Genomic DNA, 14,631 nt, shown 5'->3' with positions numbered 1-14,631 from the left:
CAAAGTAACAAAGGCAGTAGATGCTCCATGCAGGCTGTCATGTTGAGTTTTGTATTGTCTGCCTAAGAAGGATGTTATATCCATGAGTAAACGTTAATTTTTCTTTCTCATTCTTTTCTCATAGGTAGGACGACATACAAGAACCAGGCATACCTCAATTTCCCAAAACCTGTTCTAAAAAAATCATTTCTTCCTACAGAAATTATCTCTAAATTTTTCTCTGTTTGCAGGGCTCTGCATCAATTTGCACAAGAAATCATGCACAGGTCAGTTGACATGTTCAATGAATTTATACATGAATCTCTATACGATTGGGGAAAAAAAATGTCAAATGTACAACAGTATATGACTAGAACTTAGTCAATTACACAACAACTACCACATTCACAGCAACACGATAGACCCAGAGCTGTGACAATGAGACAATTTCTTGAATAACATCAACCTTTTTTTCTTTTCGACATTATGATTTTTAGAAATATCATTTCGTATCTTCAAACATGCATTTCCAGTAAGTAGACTGTACAAATGGACTATATTGGTGTCATTGGATCCATATACAAGGCCAGAAAAGTAAGACGTTCACCACCCAGTTTGTTACCATCATGTGTGTCCAGTCAAACACTTTGGCAAGATAGAATTTGCAAGGACCATGGCTATGCTTGCGAGAGGGTAGATAATTCGAGCGAACATCTCATTGTAGATAATGGAGCTCTGGACAGAAATAATGTTCTCAAGGTCCTGTTTGCAGCGGGAGGAGAGACCCTTGTTTTCCTCTGATGAAGAATGTAAGCTCAGCTGGAGCAACTACCAATTTCAACCATTCTTGCAGCTCTTCACCTTCTACTTTCTCTTTTTCTAGAATCATATTGTTGCCAGAAGATTATTATTACTCCAAAATATTCTTGTAAGAAAATATACTCAATATTTTCCGTTTCTTCCCTTTTTCATTCAAAAGATAAATGCTAAAACCCATTCAAATTTTCTGAGACTGGGAAAAAGATGCTCCCTAGTCCTAGATAAATGAAAACCCTCAAGAAAAGCAATTCAAATCCATCTTAATTAATTTGCAAACCCCACCGCCCTTTCTAAGTCCATCCAGGAACTACCAAATGAAAGGCAATGTCAATGCAGTAGAGGAGATAATGAATTTCTGTTTTCTGTATCAAGTATCCCAATGCAATATTTTTGTTGCGAAATTAACTCTCCAATCTTTTCCACAATTCATAGGAAGATAGCGTAGTAGACTATATCTTTCTGATTGGGGGAACGCGAAGGACGAAAATTGAGATAAAGTTGAGCAGGTTTCTACCAGATTTCAAGCTAGGATACTGCAACTCCTTATCTTAGTTAGGCATGGTTTTGATGGAAAATAGAAATACCGCGAACTCAAGACACAAGACTAAATAAGCACATATTTTTTGTGAAATAACATGCTTGATGCACAGGGTTTTCCTTATAATGAAGAAGGGATAAAGATGGCAATCACGGAGTGAAGTAAGATTACATTTTACTTTTTATTTAATTATCCACCATACTTAGCATAATTTGTTTTCTTTGGCTAACTCCCTTGCATGAAATTCAATGGCTAATTTTATCTTTTGAAGTGCTTTGAGTACGGAAAAATTAAGTAGGTTCCTTCAGAAGCATAAATTCTTTTCAAGGTTCTCAGAGCTTTCACTGAATAGATGTCAATGAAATACAATGACTAACCAAGCAGTAATGTATTACCTTCCAGGTGAGCTCCAAGACCCTCCAAGACAGTAGGATTTGCACGAACAACTGAGAGTGCTACATCAAGTGCGGATTGCAGCAACGACTTCACCTCTCTCTGAACAAGATCCACCAGGTGTCCCTATCAAGTTAAAACTTAAAATCACTACAGATGCCATGGATTAGCAAAAAACTGAATACGGGCCCAAGTAAATTAAGATGAGACACAAAATGTATAGTAGTACTTGCTCCCGCCCCCACAGTGAAGATCCTCCGGACTCATCCATTCCACCACCAGAAAGAGTTGCCAATGAAAGAGGGCCTACGGTCTCGTTCAGACCATATTCGGCCACTGCTTTGTATGCCATATCTGTTGCTCGTCGTATATCGTCAAGAGCACCTGTCGATACACGTCCAGAGTAAATAACCTCTTCTGCTGCACGTCCGCCAAGAAGAGTAACAAGGCGCCCACGCAACTCATCAACGAAGAGCAAATACCTATCTTCATTTGCTGGCGGCGTGTACGTAAATCCTAGTGCTCCTCCAGATCTCGGCAATATGCTTAGCTTCTGGTGAAACCAAAGTGATGCATAGATAAATCATGTTGCTACTTTTTGGTTCATTAAGACCCAAGGAATCAGGAGGGACTCATTAAAGAAAGTTTGAAGATAACTAAATAACAACGATGCCTGAATGGGCAATTTCACACTTGTATATCTTTCAAAACCTAGTGCCAAGCAGCACCATTAGTAAAGTTGACATTTCACAACATGGTAACATATGAACAAATTCAACTTTATCGAGAGATTAGGACATGCACAATAAACGCTTCAAAGCTAGATGAGACTACATCATTGAGCAATGAAATGTCCTTCAATGCAATTTGGAGTGCAGCCAACATCCCAACTAATATAGATGAGGGATTATGTCTCTTGGACTGGTTGTAAGCATTGTCAATCATTAAAGCCCTTCTCTGGGATGACTTCTTAGTAAAGGAACCTCCACATTAGGATAGCTTTAAAACTGGAAACTACAGAAGCCAAAAGGGACAGCTTTTGTTTCTCCACTGCCGAGTCTTTTGGCCCTCAAATTCTAAATAATAATGGTAATATCATAATAGTTTGGCAAAAAGGTCAGTTTTCTCAAGCTCCAGGCACATTCAAAGAATTGGCTGATATCCAAATATATCGGTAGATACTTATCCGCGGCGGCCCTTGCCCATCCTACAGCCATCAATAACTATTATTCTTCGAGTACATAGCTGATAGCATGAGATGATATAACCAATATGATAATATTAGGGGCGTATCGGGATATTATGGTAATAGAATCCGATAATATCATATTATCAGAACGTTGTATCCGATAATTAAATCTACACTTCTTTTTGGAAACTCTTCATAATATGATTTACGTAATGTACTATTACATGTATAATGAATATCTTCTTATTACTATTGCTAATGAACTATTTTCTTGTTACAAATTCAAGTTTGCGAGTACTGTTTATTAAAGTTTGTTCTAAAACCACTTAGTATATACTAATGAGTGGTACTTGGATTTGAATTGTAATTTTACAAAATTTTTAGTGTTTTTAGCATCCTATAATGCATCCTTTTGGTATCGCCAATAATATTCCAATAGGCCACATCCAACCAAAATTATTGCTGCTACTTTGAACTATGGCTCCAGGAGGATCACTACTGCCACCTTCCCCGAACCCCAACCAAAGAAATCACTGATTATCAATGCCTATCATTTCTTGTATGTTCTTATATATTATTTCAATAACCAAATAATCCACCACCAAACAGGGCCTAATCCAAGCATAGGGAAACAAGGTGAAAAAATCAAAACATTAAACTTAACTTATGAAAAAAGCCCAATGAAAAGCAACAGCTTACTGTAATTACCTCAACCCGAGGTTGTCCAGAAAGGAGATTTGCAACTGCAGTTCCCACAACTGCATGACCAGCTTCGTGCCGTGCAACAACAGCCTTCTCACTGCCCTGCAACTTGGCTGTCTTCTTCTCAATCCCCTGTAACATGACCCAAACTCCTAATAAACTTCAGAAGCTATAACCAAACAGAGCCATGGCAATGCCACAACTCAGGGAAATGTGAGAATGATTATTGCTGTAAGAGCTTATCTGGCCTGTTTACATTATTTCAAAACAATCAAGTTCAAGATAGATAAGGATTAGCTAACCAAATGGGTCTTTCACATTCAAAATTAATATACAAAGTCTATTTCCAAAAATTTACTGAATATACATATATATATAGATATAGATATACACACACCCAAAAAGAACTACTTTTACAGTTTTCATTGCTCTTTCTTCCTATCTCCAGATATGAACCAAATTCAGGTTGGCAAAGAGCTTTTGTATAGGAGAATAAAGCAAGAGCAATTCAGTCAAAGCTCTATAGGAGCATAATTAATGATTCTTCGATATACTGAATAATTACATTATCTCACACAAATGCAGCTAGGCTCTCCTCTTATTCATTCCTGTATTCTCCCTCTTTCCCATAGCCGTTTATTTCCACACTTGAGCATTGAATAAAAAAATTAAAGAAAGTATCCAGCAGAGATTTCCACCTAGGCTCATGCAAGTATTAGCTAGATGAAGCCCCGCCTAAATTGTCATAAGCCAAGCCAGAAGCCTCAGGTCAGATCATTGGTCCATTTGCACCTTCTGTACTACATGTCATGCATTCAGCACAACAGAACAATGATGTATAACTTCAACTGCTACTACATACATTCTTTTGGTTAATTACAAGGATCTCCAATGGAAATTCGCAAAAGATTTATTTTAACCCTCCCTTTCATTAACCAAAATCTCGAACCTAAATTTCCTCTCTTGAAAGACCAAAAAACAGTACTAAAATGACTAATTTACCCTCACTTAAATATTCAAAACATAAAAGAAAAAATCTTTAAAATATCTAACATGAAAAGAATAATTATCCACTCCTACAATCAATATGAAACTAGAACTGAATGACTGAAACCTCCCTATTACCATTACAACCACTGTCTTCATCTAAACCACTGCCACCACCTCTGTTGTCTATCCCAAATTTCAGTTCCATCTCAGATAAAGATCAATGCCAAGTTGCCATGGTGGAGCCAATGCCAAATAAAGATCAAAAGGCATGTGCAAAGGTGGTGAGCAATAAGGAGGCGACTTGGGTGACAATCATGAATCAGGTTTGTTTGGTTTTGATTTTGAAGACTCCGAAATCAGGGAAAATTTTAGAGTGGGGGCTTTTTGGTTCCGTAGAGTTTATGCATAGAGTTTTAGTTGTTTTGGTTTACTGCTGGTGTTGCTGTTACCATATACCCCTTTCTTACACTTTGTTTTCTGCACACTTGTTTAAGGTTTCCAAAACATTTGGGTGTGTGTCTGTCATGGCAGGTCAAGCACCACCAGCATGATGGCCTTGGACATTGTGGGATATGTGAGCCATTGTGGGATATGTGAAAGCAAGGAGATAAGTCCGAGAAGTCAGGGAAGAAAGTGAAGACAGAACATAAAAGTATTTTGGTGTATATATATACAAACAATTGATTAAAGGGGACCGAACATGAACTAGTAATTTGACTGCCTTCACCTGCATGAACCCAGAATCGCTAGTAATTGCTGCTCAGCCATACGGCGGTGACTTCTGACATGCATATTTCCAGTCAAAAAAAACTAACAGAACTAATTAAGTAAACAAAGAAAATCTAGAGGGTAGATTTTGCCAATAAAATCATTTTTTCTTTTCTTCACAGAAAGGTAGTACTCCGTGAGAATCAAACCTAAAGAAACAGAAAGGAGAATCAAAATCTATTGAATCCTAATAAAGAAAACAAATAACATCAAAACATGATTCACAAGGCAGACACTATAACTTTGTTCCAATTGCATTGAGCTGAAAATGGAAGCTCAACTATGATTTGTGAAGAACCGTAATAGAATCTCATCATCTCCACTGAAAGAGTACACTGCATGCTAGAGAACCTAAAAGATTTCACTAGATGCCCAACTAGCAAACAAGTTTGAACAGCATTCCATGTCTTATATACTAACTTTCACCACCAAAATTTACATTTACACCTTACAATTTTCAACTCCCAACTTCCACAATCCACCAGCACATCTATATTCAAAAGAATGGCATATTCCATAGCGCAAAGAGGAAAAACATGAAGTGCATTATTTACCGCTATTGACCGCTCTACTGCTTGAATGAAATCAATTTTCTCCACCTCAAATTTATTTTTCCTTCCAGCCAATAATGCAGCTTCATTTACCAAATTTGCCAGATCTGCCCTGCATGATATCAGAAAAAGCACTTTAAATATGTCTTTAAGGGCAACAACACATCAGGAAGTCAAATGGTGAATAATTACCCAGTAAAACCTGTGGTCATGGATGCAATATCACCCAGGTCAACATCCTTGCCAAGAGGAAGTTCTTTCTTGGAAGCATGTACTTCTAAAATGGCTTCTCTTCCAGCCCGATCAGGTGCTTCTACCTAAACACAAAATTATGCACAGAAAATTGGAAAAGAAACAAGCAGAATTTTAGATAAGAATCCCAAAGTAGGCCCAGTTACCATAACCACTCGATCAAATCTACCCGGTCGGCGGAGGGCAGGATCTAAAACATCTGCTCTGTTAGTTGCTCCAAGGACAATCACTGCTGAGTTACTATCAAATCCATCCATTTCCTGCAGTATGTTTTCTGGAAAGCTTATCAGCCCTGAGCAATATTAAAAAGATGCTTAAGGAAGAAACGATAGGTTTCAAAAATCATACAGTTAGCAGCTGATTTAAGGTTTGTTCCCGCTCATCATTACTAACAATCCGGAATCTACCATCACGACTCTTGGCTACAGCATCTATCTACAAAATGAGGAATTGCTAATGAGAAGATGAAGATCATAAATGAATATTCCTAGAGAGCCTACAGGTTACGGAAAACCCAACAGAAACAACGACTGGGGAGGATGAAGAGGAACCTCGTCTATGAATATTATGGAGGGAGCCTCCTTCTTGGCCCGTGCAAAGAGGTCTCTGACACGAGATGCTCCCATACCGACATACAGTTCTACAAATTCACTTGCTGAACAACTGATGAAAGGAACATCAGCTTCTCCAGCAACAGCTTTTGCTAGAAGTGTCTTACCTGTTCCTGGTAAACCAACCTGTACCACAAATTACACAACCAGAGCTGCATCAAGATTATAGTGAATTTCATATATCAGGGAGAAAGTATCACAGAGAAGGATAGTTTAGCACTAATTATACAGACAAAAGAAAGTGAGATGAAACCAGATTAGGACCTAACACATTCCTTAGCGAAAGATCTACTGAATGCGCAGTGAGATGCCTCATAAAGACAGTGAAGAAATATATTCTTTTTACAATAGATCATCAGGAATCTCCAGCAACATTGAGCATCTTTCAGCAGGCAATCAAAGTTTACTTTTATGTTTCGCTATACTGCTTTCTGCTGCCAACGTGCTAGAAAATAACTCACCAAGAGAACACCTCTAGGAGGGCGTGCACCAAGTCTTATATACCTGTCCGGATTCCTAAGAAATTCCTGGCCAATAAAATGCAGAAGATCAGACAATGACATAAAACTCCTTACCTATAAGAATAGAAATCCATGGTTAAAATAATACCAGTTTGTTATGATTTAGTACATAATATCAAATATCGAGGAAGGTCTAACATACCACGATCTCTTCTAGCTCCTCCTTTGCCTCATCAACACCAGCAACATCAGCAAATGTAATAGTTTCCCCTTGTTCAGAAACTTTGGTCCCCCCAGAATTACCAGACTTGCGATTTCTAAGCTGCCCTGGTGTGTGCTGTATAATTGCAGGCTACATTCAAACTGTGTCCATAATGTTTTCTTTCAGAAACAAATCTACACATAATGGATCATACCTGAGAAAAGCTTACAGGGAAACGATGAAGAAGACCAGCTAGCACTGCAACGTAGAACACAGCTATCTGTAGAACAGAAAAAATAATGAACCATCTCATAAGGATGTGCCGATCTGTGCAGTCATGGTGCAAGTCAAATAATAAACTAGATGTTCACAGAGGCAACTGACATCATCCTTTAGGAGATACCCTGGCATGTTACACAATCAGAACACACACAAACACATAATCTGCAGTAAAATCCCATAACTTACATTAAATATTTTTCTCAAAAGAGCAGAGGGTAGCTGAAAAAATAACTTTGATTTATGGATGACATCTTAGATAAAATCTAATATAAGTTTTGCCACCCATTTCGTGTTCTCATATCATGTAAACAGCTTTATCAGAAGGATAAGGTTAAAGTGAATAAAATGGCCATGCTTGCATGGCTCACACGGTTCAACTATTCATCAGACTCCAAGAATCTGATGTGTCATCGTAAGACTAATGAACAAAGTTAACTTTTACCAGGAAATTAGATAAAACTAGAGCAACATAACATCTGTATCTTTCAATGATTTTCCACATTTCAGAGCCAAGGGAACGAAGGAACAGTGCTTGTACAGCTAAAGTATCAACAGTTGAGAAAGTTCAGGCAGACAACAAATACATGGATTAGGATTCATTCTATCCACAAGATGAATGCAACAAAAGAAGACTCATGCATTTTCAGCGGAAAAACTTGCGTCAGTACTCAAGCTAAAATGATGTGCACATGATGATGAAAGGTTATTGAATCGGTTGGATTATACCAGATGAGCATGTGAACAAGTGGAGATAAGATATTTTAGAAGGTTCCCTAAGTTAATTCAAAAGGATAGAGCCATCATAAAAGTTGAGGTGGACAGAAGTCTGAAAAATGGGAAAAAATTAAACAAAGAAAAATGCAAGATGTTGAAAATCATGAATTGATTCTCCAAAGAATTGTAAAATCACAACAAAATCATAGTGATTTTTGTTATATCTATATGATTTGATTTTGGAGATATTTTCTCTATTTTATATTATCCACATATGTAATTCACCTATATAAACAGGTGGAGCTTATATCATCAAATTTAAGAGAGAATAATATGATTTATCCCTTTGAGCATTTGCTCGTGGACGTAGGTCATGACCGAACCACGTAAATGTTCATCTTGTGTTTCTATCTTCACTCATCTAAAATTCTGACATGGAATAGACCAGGTTTCTCGCAGGTTTCTTTCCTTTGTTCATTTCCCTTCATCTTCTCTCCTTCCTTTTCTTCCTTTTTCCATTTTTTTTTTCTAATCTTCTCTCTGCACAGTGCACAGAGAAAACAAGTCCTTACCTTTTTCTCATTGAAATTAACTATAATTTGCTTAAGATTTTTTGAATGTTCTGTGAGTTTGCTAATTTCATGAAATTAAATGAGCTTAGTGCTAAAATTAAAAGATTTTCTGTAATTTAAGAGCTCAGATTCATGCATTTCCTCAAAATTTGCTCAATAGGCCAGACGCTATAAGTTTATGTAATAAACTTCGTATTTCAGTATTTCGCTATTAACTGGACTGAAATTTAAGATTAATATTTGAACTATTGAAATTTACAGATTTTGTTGATTAATTAGAATTTTCTCGAAAATAATGGAATTCTCATGTGATTGCTCGTCACTGACGAACAACATAATGTTCAGTAATTAGCTTAACTGATGTGAAGACTAATTACCCACTGTGCTAGGTTGAAGAATATCAAATGCTAAGGCCTCAAACAAAATAGTGTGAGAAGGAATTAAAAACTTATTAATGCTCAGGTCGCCAACAAAGTCAAGTGCAACAGTTTTTGCTTGTCTTTGGTATACTTGTGAAATTCATAGATATACTGAACCTGAGGTTCAAGACATATTCAGCATTGGTGCGTCTTGGGCCCTTAACTACTATGGAAAGTGACAGTAATAAAGCTCAGAGCAGCCATATAATGTGTCCTAAAAATTAATATAAATGCATAGTCAAACATTTCTGAAGATATACGCCTAAAGAATCCAAATAAGTCTCTTTATAATGGTTCAACACGAATGCAAAAACACTGATCTTCATAGGTAAGAACATTTAACAACATGATATTCCCAGAAGAAAGCAACTTTCTGATACTAATTATTCAACATTTGGTCATAAAACAACCAAATAATAGTCAATCCACAAGCAAATCACCCAAAGATTTCAAAAAAGAATAATAATAACAACTTACCAATGCAGAATTCAGGAATCCCCCAGACCTCTTATCTGGAGACCCAAATTCGACATCATTCTCTAGCATCTTCTCATAAGGCGTCTTGATGTCACCAGGCCTCGTTGTTGTGTAGACTACCCTTTTCGTAGCAGTCACACTCCTCAACAAAGAATCCGAATCCTGCAACTTATTCACCTCACTAACAATACTCTCCACAACGCCAGCTTCTCTCTTTAGCTTAAACATAATGTGTACCCCATCAACCTCCACCTTCTGCACTTGATTACTATTAATCCTACTCAAAAACTCGCTATAAGGAACACTGACAAACGTTGTAGGAGTCCTTGGCTCGGAGCCTGGTAGCGGAATCCCGGGCCGGAGCAATCTCATTACAAACATAACAATTCCTAATTGTATAAGCAAAACACCCATCTCTTGCGCTTGAATTATCGGTTGCCACCTCCATTTGTTACTATTATTGCCCCACCAGTTGTTCTTTCCCTGCTTTTCCCTGCGGCCCGAACTCGAAGCGGCTCCCTGCTTTTTCGGGTTTTCGGGCCCGTTCGTTTCCGTTTTATCAGTCGTATCAGTGTCGTGCTCGCGAGGACTGTTCGCATAAATTTTGGCGAATTTCCAGTTCAGATGATTCTTCAAAAAGTATCCACGAAGCTTGGAAACCCTAGGCTGCAACCGAAAAGAGACCGTATCGTGGAGTTGACGACTGGGCCTTCCATGGAAAGCTCTATATCGACTGCAGACGAAGGAGAAATTGTTCAAATAGCTCGGATTGTTGTGTCTAAACGCGGAAATTCGTCTATAGATTATCGTTGTATCCATCGCGGCAGCCATACTTGGAGGAAAAAAGATCTAATTAAAAAAAAAATCAACTAAATTTCACACAACACATGGATATAAATACATTTACAGAAAGGAGGAGATTTTTTCAGTTCGCTGAGATGTGTGGGAGAGAAAAAGGGGATGGAGAACGGCAATACGGACCGTTCGATTTGCCGAAGACGGTGGTTTTAGACCGTTAAATAGTGCACGATTATGTTTTCGTTTTATCCGAATTTTTGTTCTGGTTTGTTTGTGGAGTTGTCCGAACACAGACTCTGATTTGTATCATTCTGAGGGAAATTTGCATCAAAACCCCAATGCGATAATTGTTTTCCCTTTACATAGAATACAAGGGCAAAAATGCATTTTGCCTCATGTAATATTGATTTTGTGCGAAAAAATTTCTATTAAAAAAAAGAACAACAATTTATCCTTTATATTTTTGTAAACTAGCAAACGAAGGCATTTGGTAGGTTACCATTTAGTTTGAACAACTTTTAAGATTCAATTAAATCGATTACTAGCTTTATTTAATTGAAAATAAAGCGAAAAACACCCCTATAATGTGATGCACACGCCTTTTTTACAAGATTTTTATGAATTTAAGAATAAAAATTATTTTGTATATAAATATATCCATAACATATTCACATTTATATATATAATATTAAATATTTATAGTATATATACACACATATTTTAATTTTTCCCAACCCCCAACCCCTGCCACGTCCAGCCACCTACCCCTCCGCCGAACCCTCTGCCACTACCAGCGGCGTCCTCCTGAAAGGAAGTGGATCAGCTCAATAACACGGTGGAAGTGCAAAAATGCATAAAATAAAAAGAAAGCTAAATAGCATAAAATTCTCCTGTATTTTAAAAATTCAACAAAAAATCCCCCTATATTTAAAAAATAGGCAAACCCCCCCCCCTTATTTGTTAAATATAGATTAATTGTCCCTCTCTGTTAAATTAAATATTTAAAAAATAGGCAAACCCCCCCCCCTTATTTGTTAAATATAGATTAATTGTCCCTCTCTGTTAAGTTGACTTAACGGCATTAGGGAGGCCTAATCCAAGAAAAACAACAAAGCCTAAAGGTTGCCCGCCCCAACAACCTGGAGGGCTAGATTGCGGAAGATGAAAGACGGAGGCCCAAGGTATCTCTGGACTCAATTCGTCATCGCAAACCAACTAAGACAACCAGCCTAAAGGGCCACAAACCTGACAAATCTTCCCTCTCCACGTGGCGTACAGTTAGCCCGTTAGACAACCGCCACATCAGACCGTGTTAGCTTTAGGGACACAATTTAAACAAGGAAGGTCTCCTTGAAGACTAGGACTCCCTGGCAGCTAAGGCTCCCCAATGGTGCGGGGTCTCCCCTGACAAAAGGATACTTCCATTGGACATATCCAATTATGGATAAGAACATTTTGTCACTTATCCACCCACTTTAACCTATCTTCCCAAAAATCTAAGAAGAGGGATATATCCCCAGCAGGTAGAGGCATCCCCTATATATACATGTTTGATCCTCCATGCGAGGGATGGCTCCTTAACTCTAAAAACACTCTTTTTAGCACTCATCAAGCATTCTCTAAGTAACTCACAATTTTTTTATAATCTCATCATCATCTCTCAATCTCTTATTACATTTATTTATTTTCTCATCTTATTTCTTATTAAATCCAGTACTAATGTGGGCCTCAGAGTGCTAATATGTTGTTTTGCAGGTCTCTTTTCCTTGGATCATAAACGCTCCAGCATCAATCCTAAATGATAGTCCAAGCCCATTGAACCAGTGCTATTTTTGCACACATCAATTGGCATCATCTATGGGAAAAAGAATTGAAGACTTGAGTAGCAATGGAAACACCCAGCAACACACCAAATAAGTAGAAGATCGTGGAGACAACTGATCCCAGGCCCTGCAGGTCATGACCGGGACATCCCTAGCACCCTCTAGTGGAGCGTCGGTCCCAAGTACGCTGATCCGTTGCTTGAGCCTCCACAACGTAGCACCTCCTCCGACACTTCTTCAGGAGAGTTGTCCCCAGCGCTCATGGGAACTATTTGACAAATGATTTTGGCGGCCATTTTTTAGAACAAATGGCGACAATGGTCCCTACTCCTGTGGCAACTCCATCTGACGTGGATGCCCCCAAAGAAGAATGCAAGAGGAGTCCCCCAATTCCTGCACCCCCAATGGTAGGAAGTCAAGGACCCCCCTGATAAGCCCAGTAGGAGGTCCCTCATCAATGGCTCGCCCATGTGGAGTGTTTTTTGCAGAAAGGCCTCCAAGACGTCCACTACCAGCTTGCTTGGACACTTTCGGAGGAATAATAGGATGTCGCCTTCACAGAAGCGGTAATGGCGGACGAACTCCTATGAACTGTCGTGCTCCAACTGTTGCTAAGTACGATGGTACCACAGATCCAGAAGAGCATCTCTTGCACATTAAGAATGTGACACCCCCTCCAAAATTACATTCAGTTCCGGAATAAACTCACATTTAACCCGGCAAGACATCTAATATAATCAATATTTTATATATACCTCAAATGAATAAATACTTCATCAAAAATTTGGTATAATATTCTTCACTATAACATATGAAAAACGATAAATGAGGTGTTTCTAGCTATTACAATACTTGAGATACTAATTCAGTTATAGTTTAATATTCTTATAAATATGTAGTAAGAACTCCTAACTCGAAATGGCACTACTGACCCACCTACAAGTCTAACAACTGGCTTACACTCTAGCTAAATGAGCCACTGTTAGTTATTTCCTGAAAAATACGTGGCAAAGAATGAGTTGTCAACTCAGTAAGTATACCTAATTAGCCTATATATATTGTAGCACCCCCAGTCGCTACTAGGGCTATATCTTCCCTAAACGTCATACTTAAATTAAGCCCTGTATCCAAATATATAAATATGCACATAATCATCTAATCAATATGCACACGTAATTCCAACATCATAACAGGTATAATCAACCCATAATATTATATATATATAGATACATCAAACACCACAAGGTGATAATCACAAGTAATCCCCATGCTTTTACGTTCTCTTTAGATAAACAAAATGTGATTTGTATTCTAACTAACAATGAGAGAAAATGGCATACTGGCCTGACCTGCCTGAATATAGCGTTTAGACCTAGCTTTCGACAGACAAACACCTCAAGATTTATTCTTGAAAAAAAATATCAGTAAAGGGGTGAGCCTGCCACTCAGTAAGTAAATAACCAGCTCTATCTATATATGTATTTCAAATATAGCCCCAAACAAGATAAGTAGGCAATATGCATGGAATATAGTCAATTTAATCCCAATATAATCAGCTTTATTACACCAAATAGCATCTCGCAATAAGACAATCAATTAAACTTCCCTTTTGCTTACCAGAAGGTGATATCGTATTTTTCCCGTCAACTCAATCTCACCGTTATATAAGTTCAAGTGAATCCCCTTGACAGCCAGCTCATCAATCTCATTTTACATCATAGCTCTTTCAATTCGCATCATAACTATTTTCATATTGCATCAAAGCTCTTTTATATGACATCATAGCTCTTTTCATCTCATTTCGCCTTACAGGCTTTTCAACAACATCAAAGGGTATTCACACCATAATTATATTTAATTTTCACCATTCCCAGATTTCCACATATCACCATTTTTATAAAGCAACTAGTAATGTAAAATCATATATCAGTATATTCTTATTCTCAAACACTCACAACACATCTCACAACATACATAATATTTCAACGTATTTTCTCATTCCACGTACACAATATTATTAATCAAATTAAATCATTCACCACTCATATATTTACAGATAAATCAACGTCAGCATGAACCACAAATTTATAT

At 37.7% G+C, this 14,631-nt stretch overlaps 1 protein-coding gene across 2 annotated transcripts; it reads right to left on the bottom strand.

Moving 5' to 3' along the window:
- LOC105164013 (ATP-dependent zinc metalloprotease FTSH 7, chloroplastic) lies at positions 244-11,050 on the bottom strand. Of its 2 annotated transcripts, XM_011082557.2 has the most exons (14): positions 10,901-11,050; positions 9,920-10,768; positions 7,670-7,735; positions 7,456-7,590; positions 7,254-7,319; positions 6,733-6,918; positions 6,530-6,616; positions 6,328-6,441; positions 6,122-6,246; positions 5,933-6,041; positions 3,627-3,752; positions 1,959-2,282; positions 1,732-1,855; positions 244-858 (listed from the first exon to the last, which is right to left on the bottom strand). In XM_011082557.2, exons 2-14 carry the CDS (start codon positions 10,748-10,750, stop codon positions 734-736), a joined length of 2,418 nt encoding a protein of 805 aa, XP_011080859.1. In that variant the 5' UTR covers positions 10,751-10,768; positions 10,901-11,050; the 3' UTR covers positions 244-733. The 2 variants fall into 2 exon arrangements, with proteins under 2 accessions (XP_011080859.1, XP_011080858.1); XM_011082556.2 differs by having other exon boundaries at positions 9,920-11,050.

Source organism: Sesamum indicum, linkage group LG6 (assembly GCF_000512975.1).
Source record: "Sesamum indicum cultivar Zhongzhi No. 13 linkage group LG6, S_indicum_v1.0, whole genome shotgun sequence".
Classification (NCBI taxonomy): domain Eukaryota; kingdom Viridiplantae; phylum Streptophyta; class Magnoliopsida; order Lamiales; family Pedaliaceae; genus Sesamum; species Sesamum indicum.
This window is presented reverse-complemented; position numbering and strand designations above follow the sequence as displayed.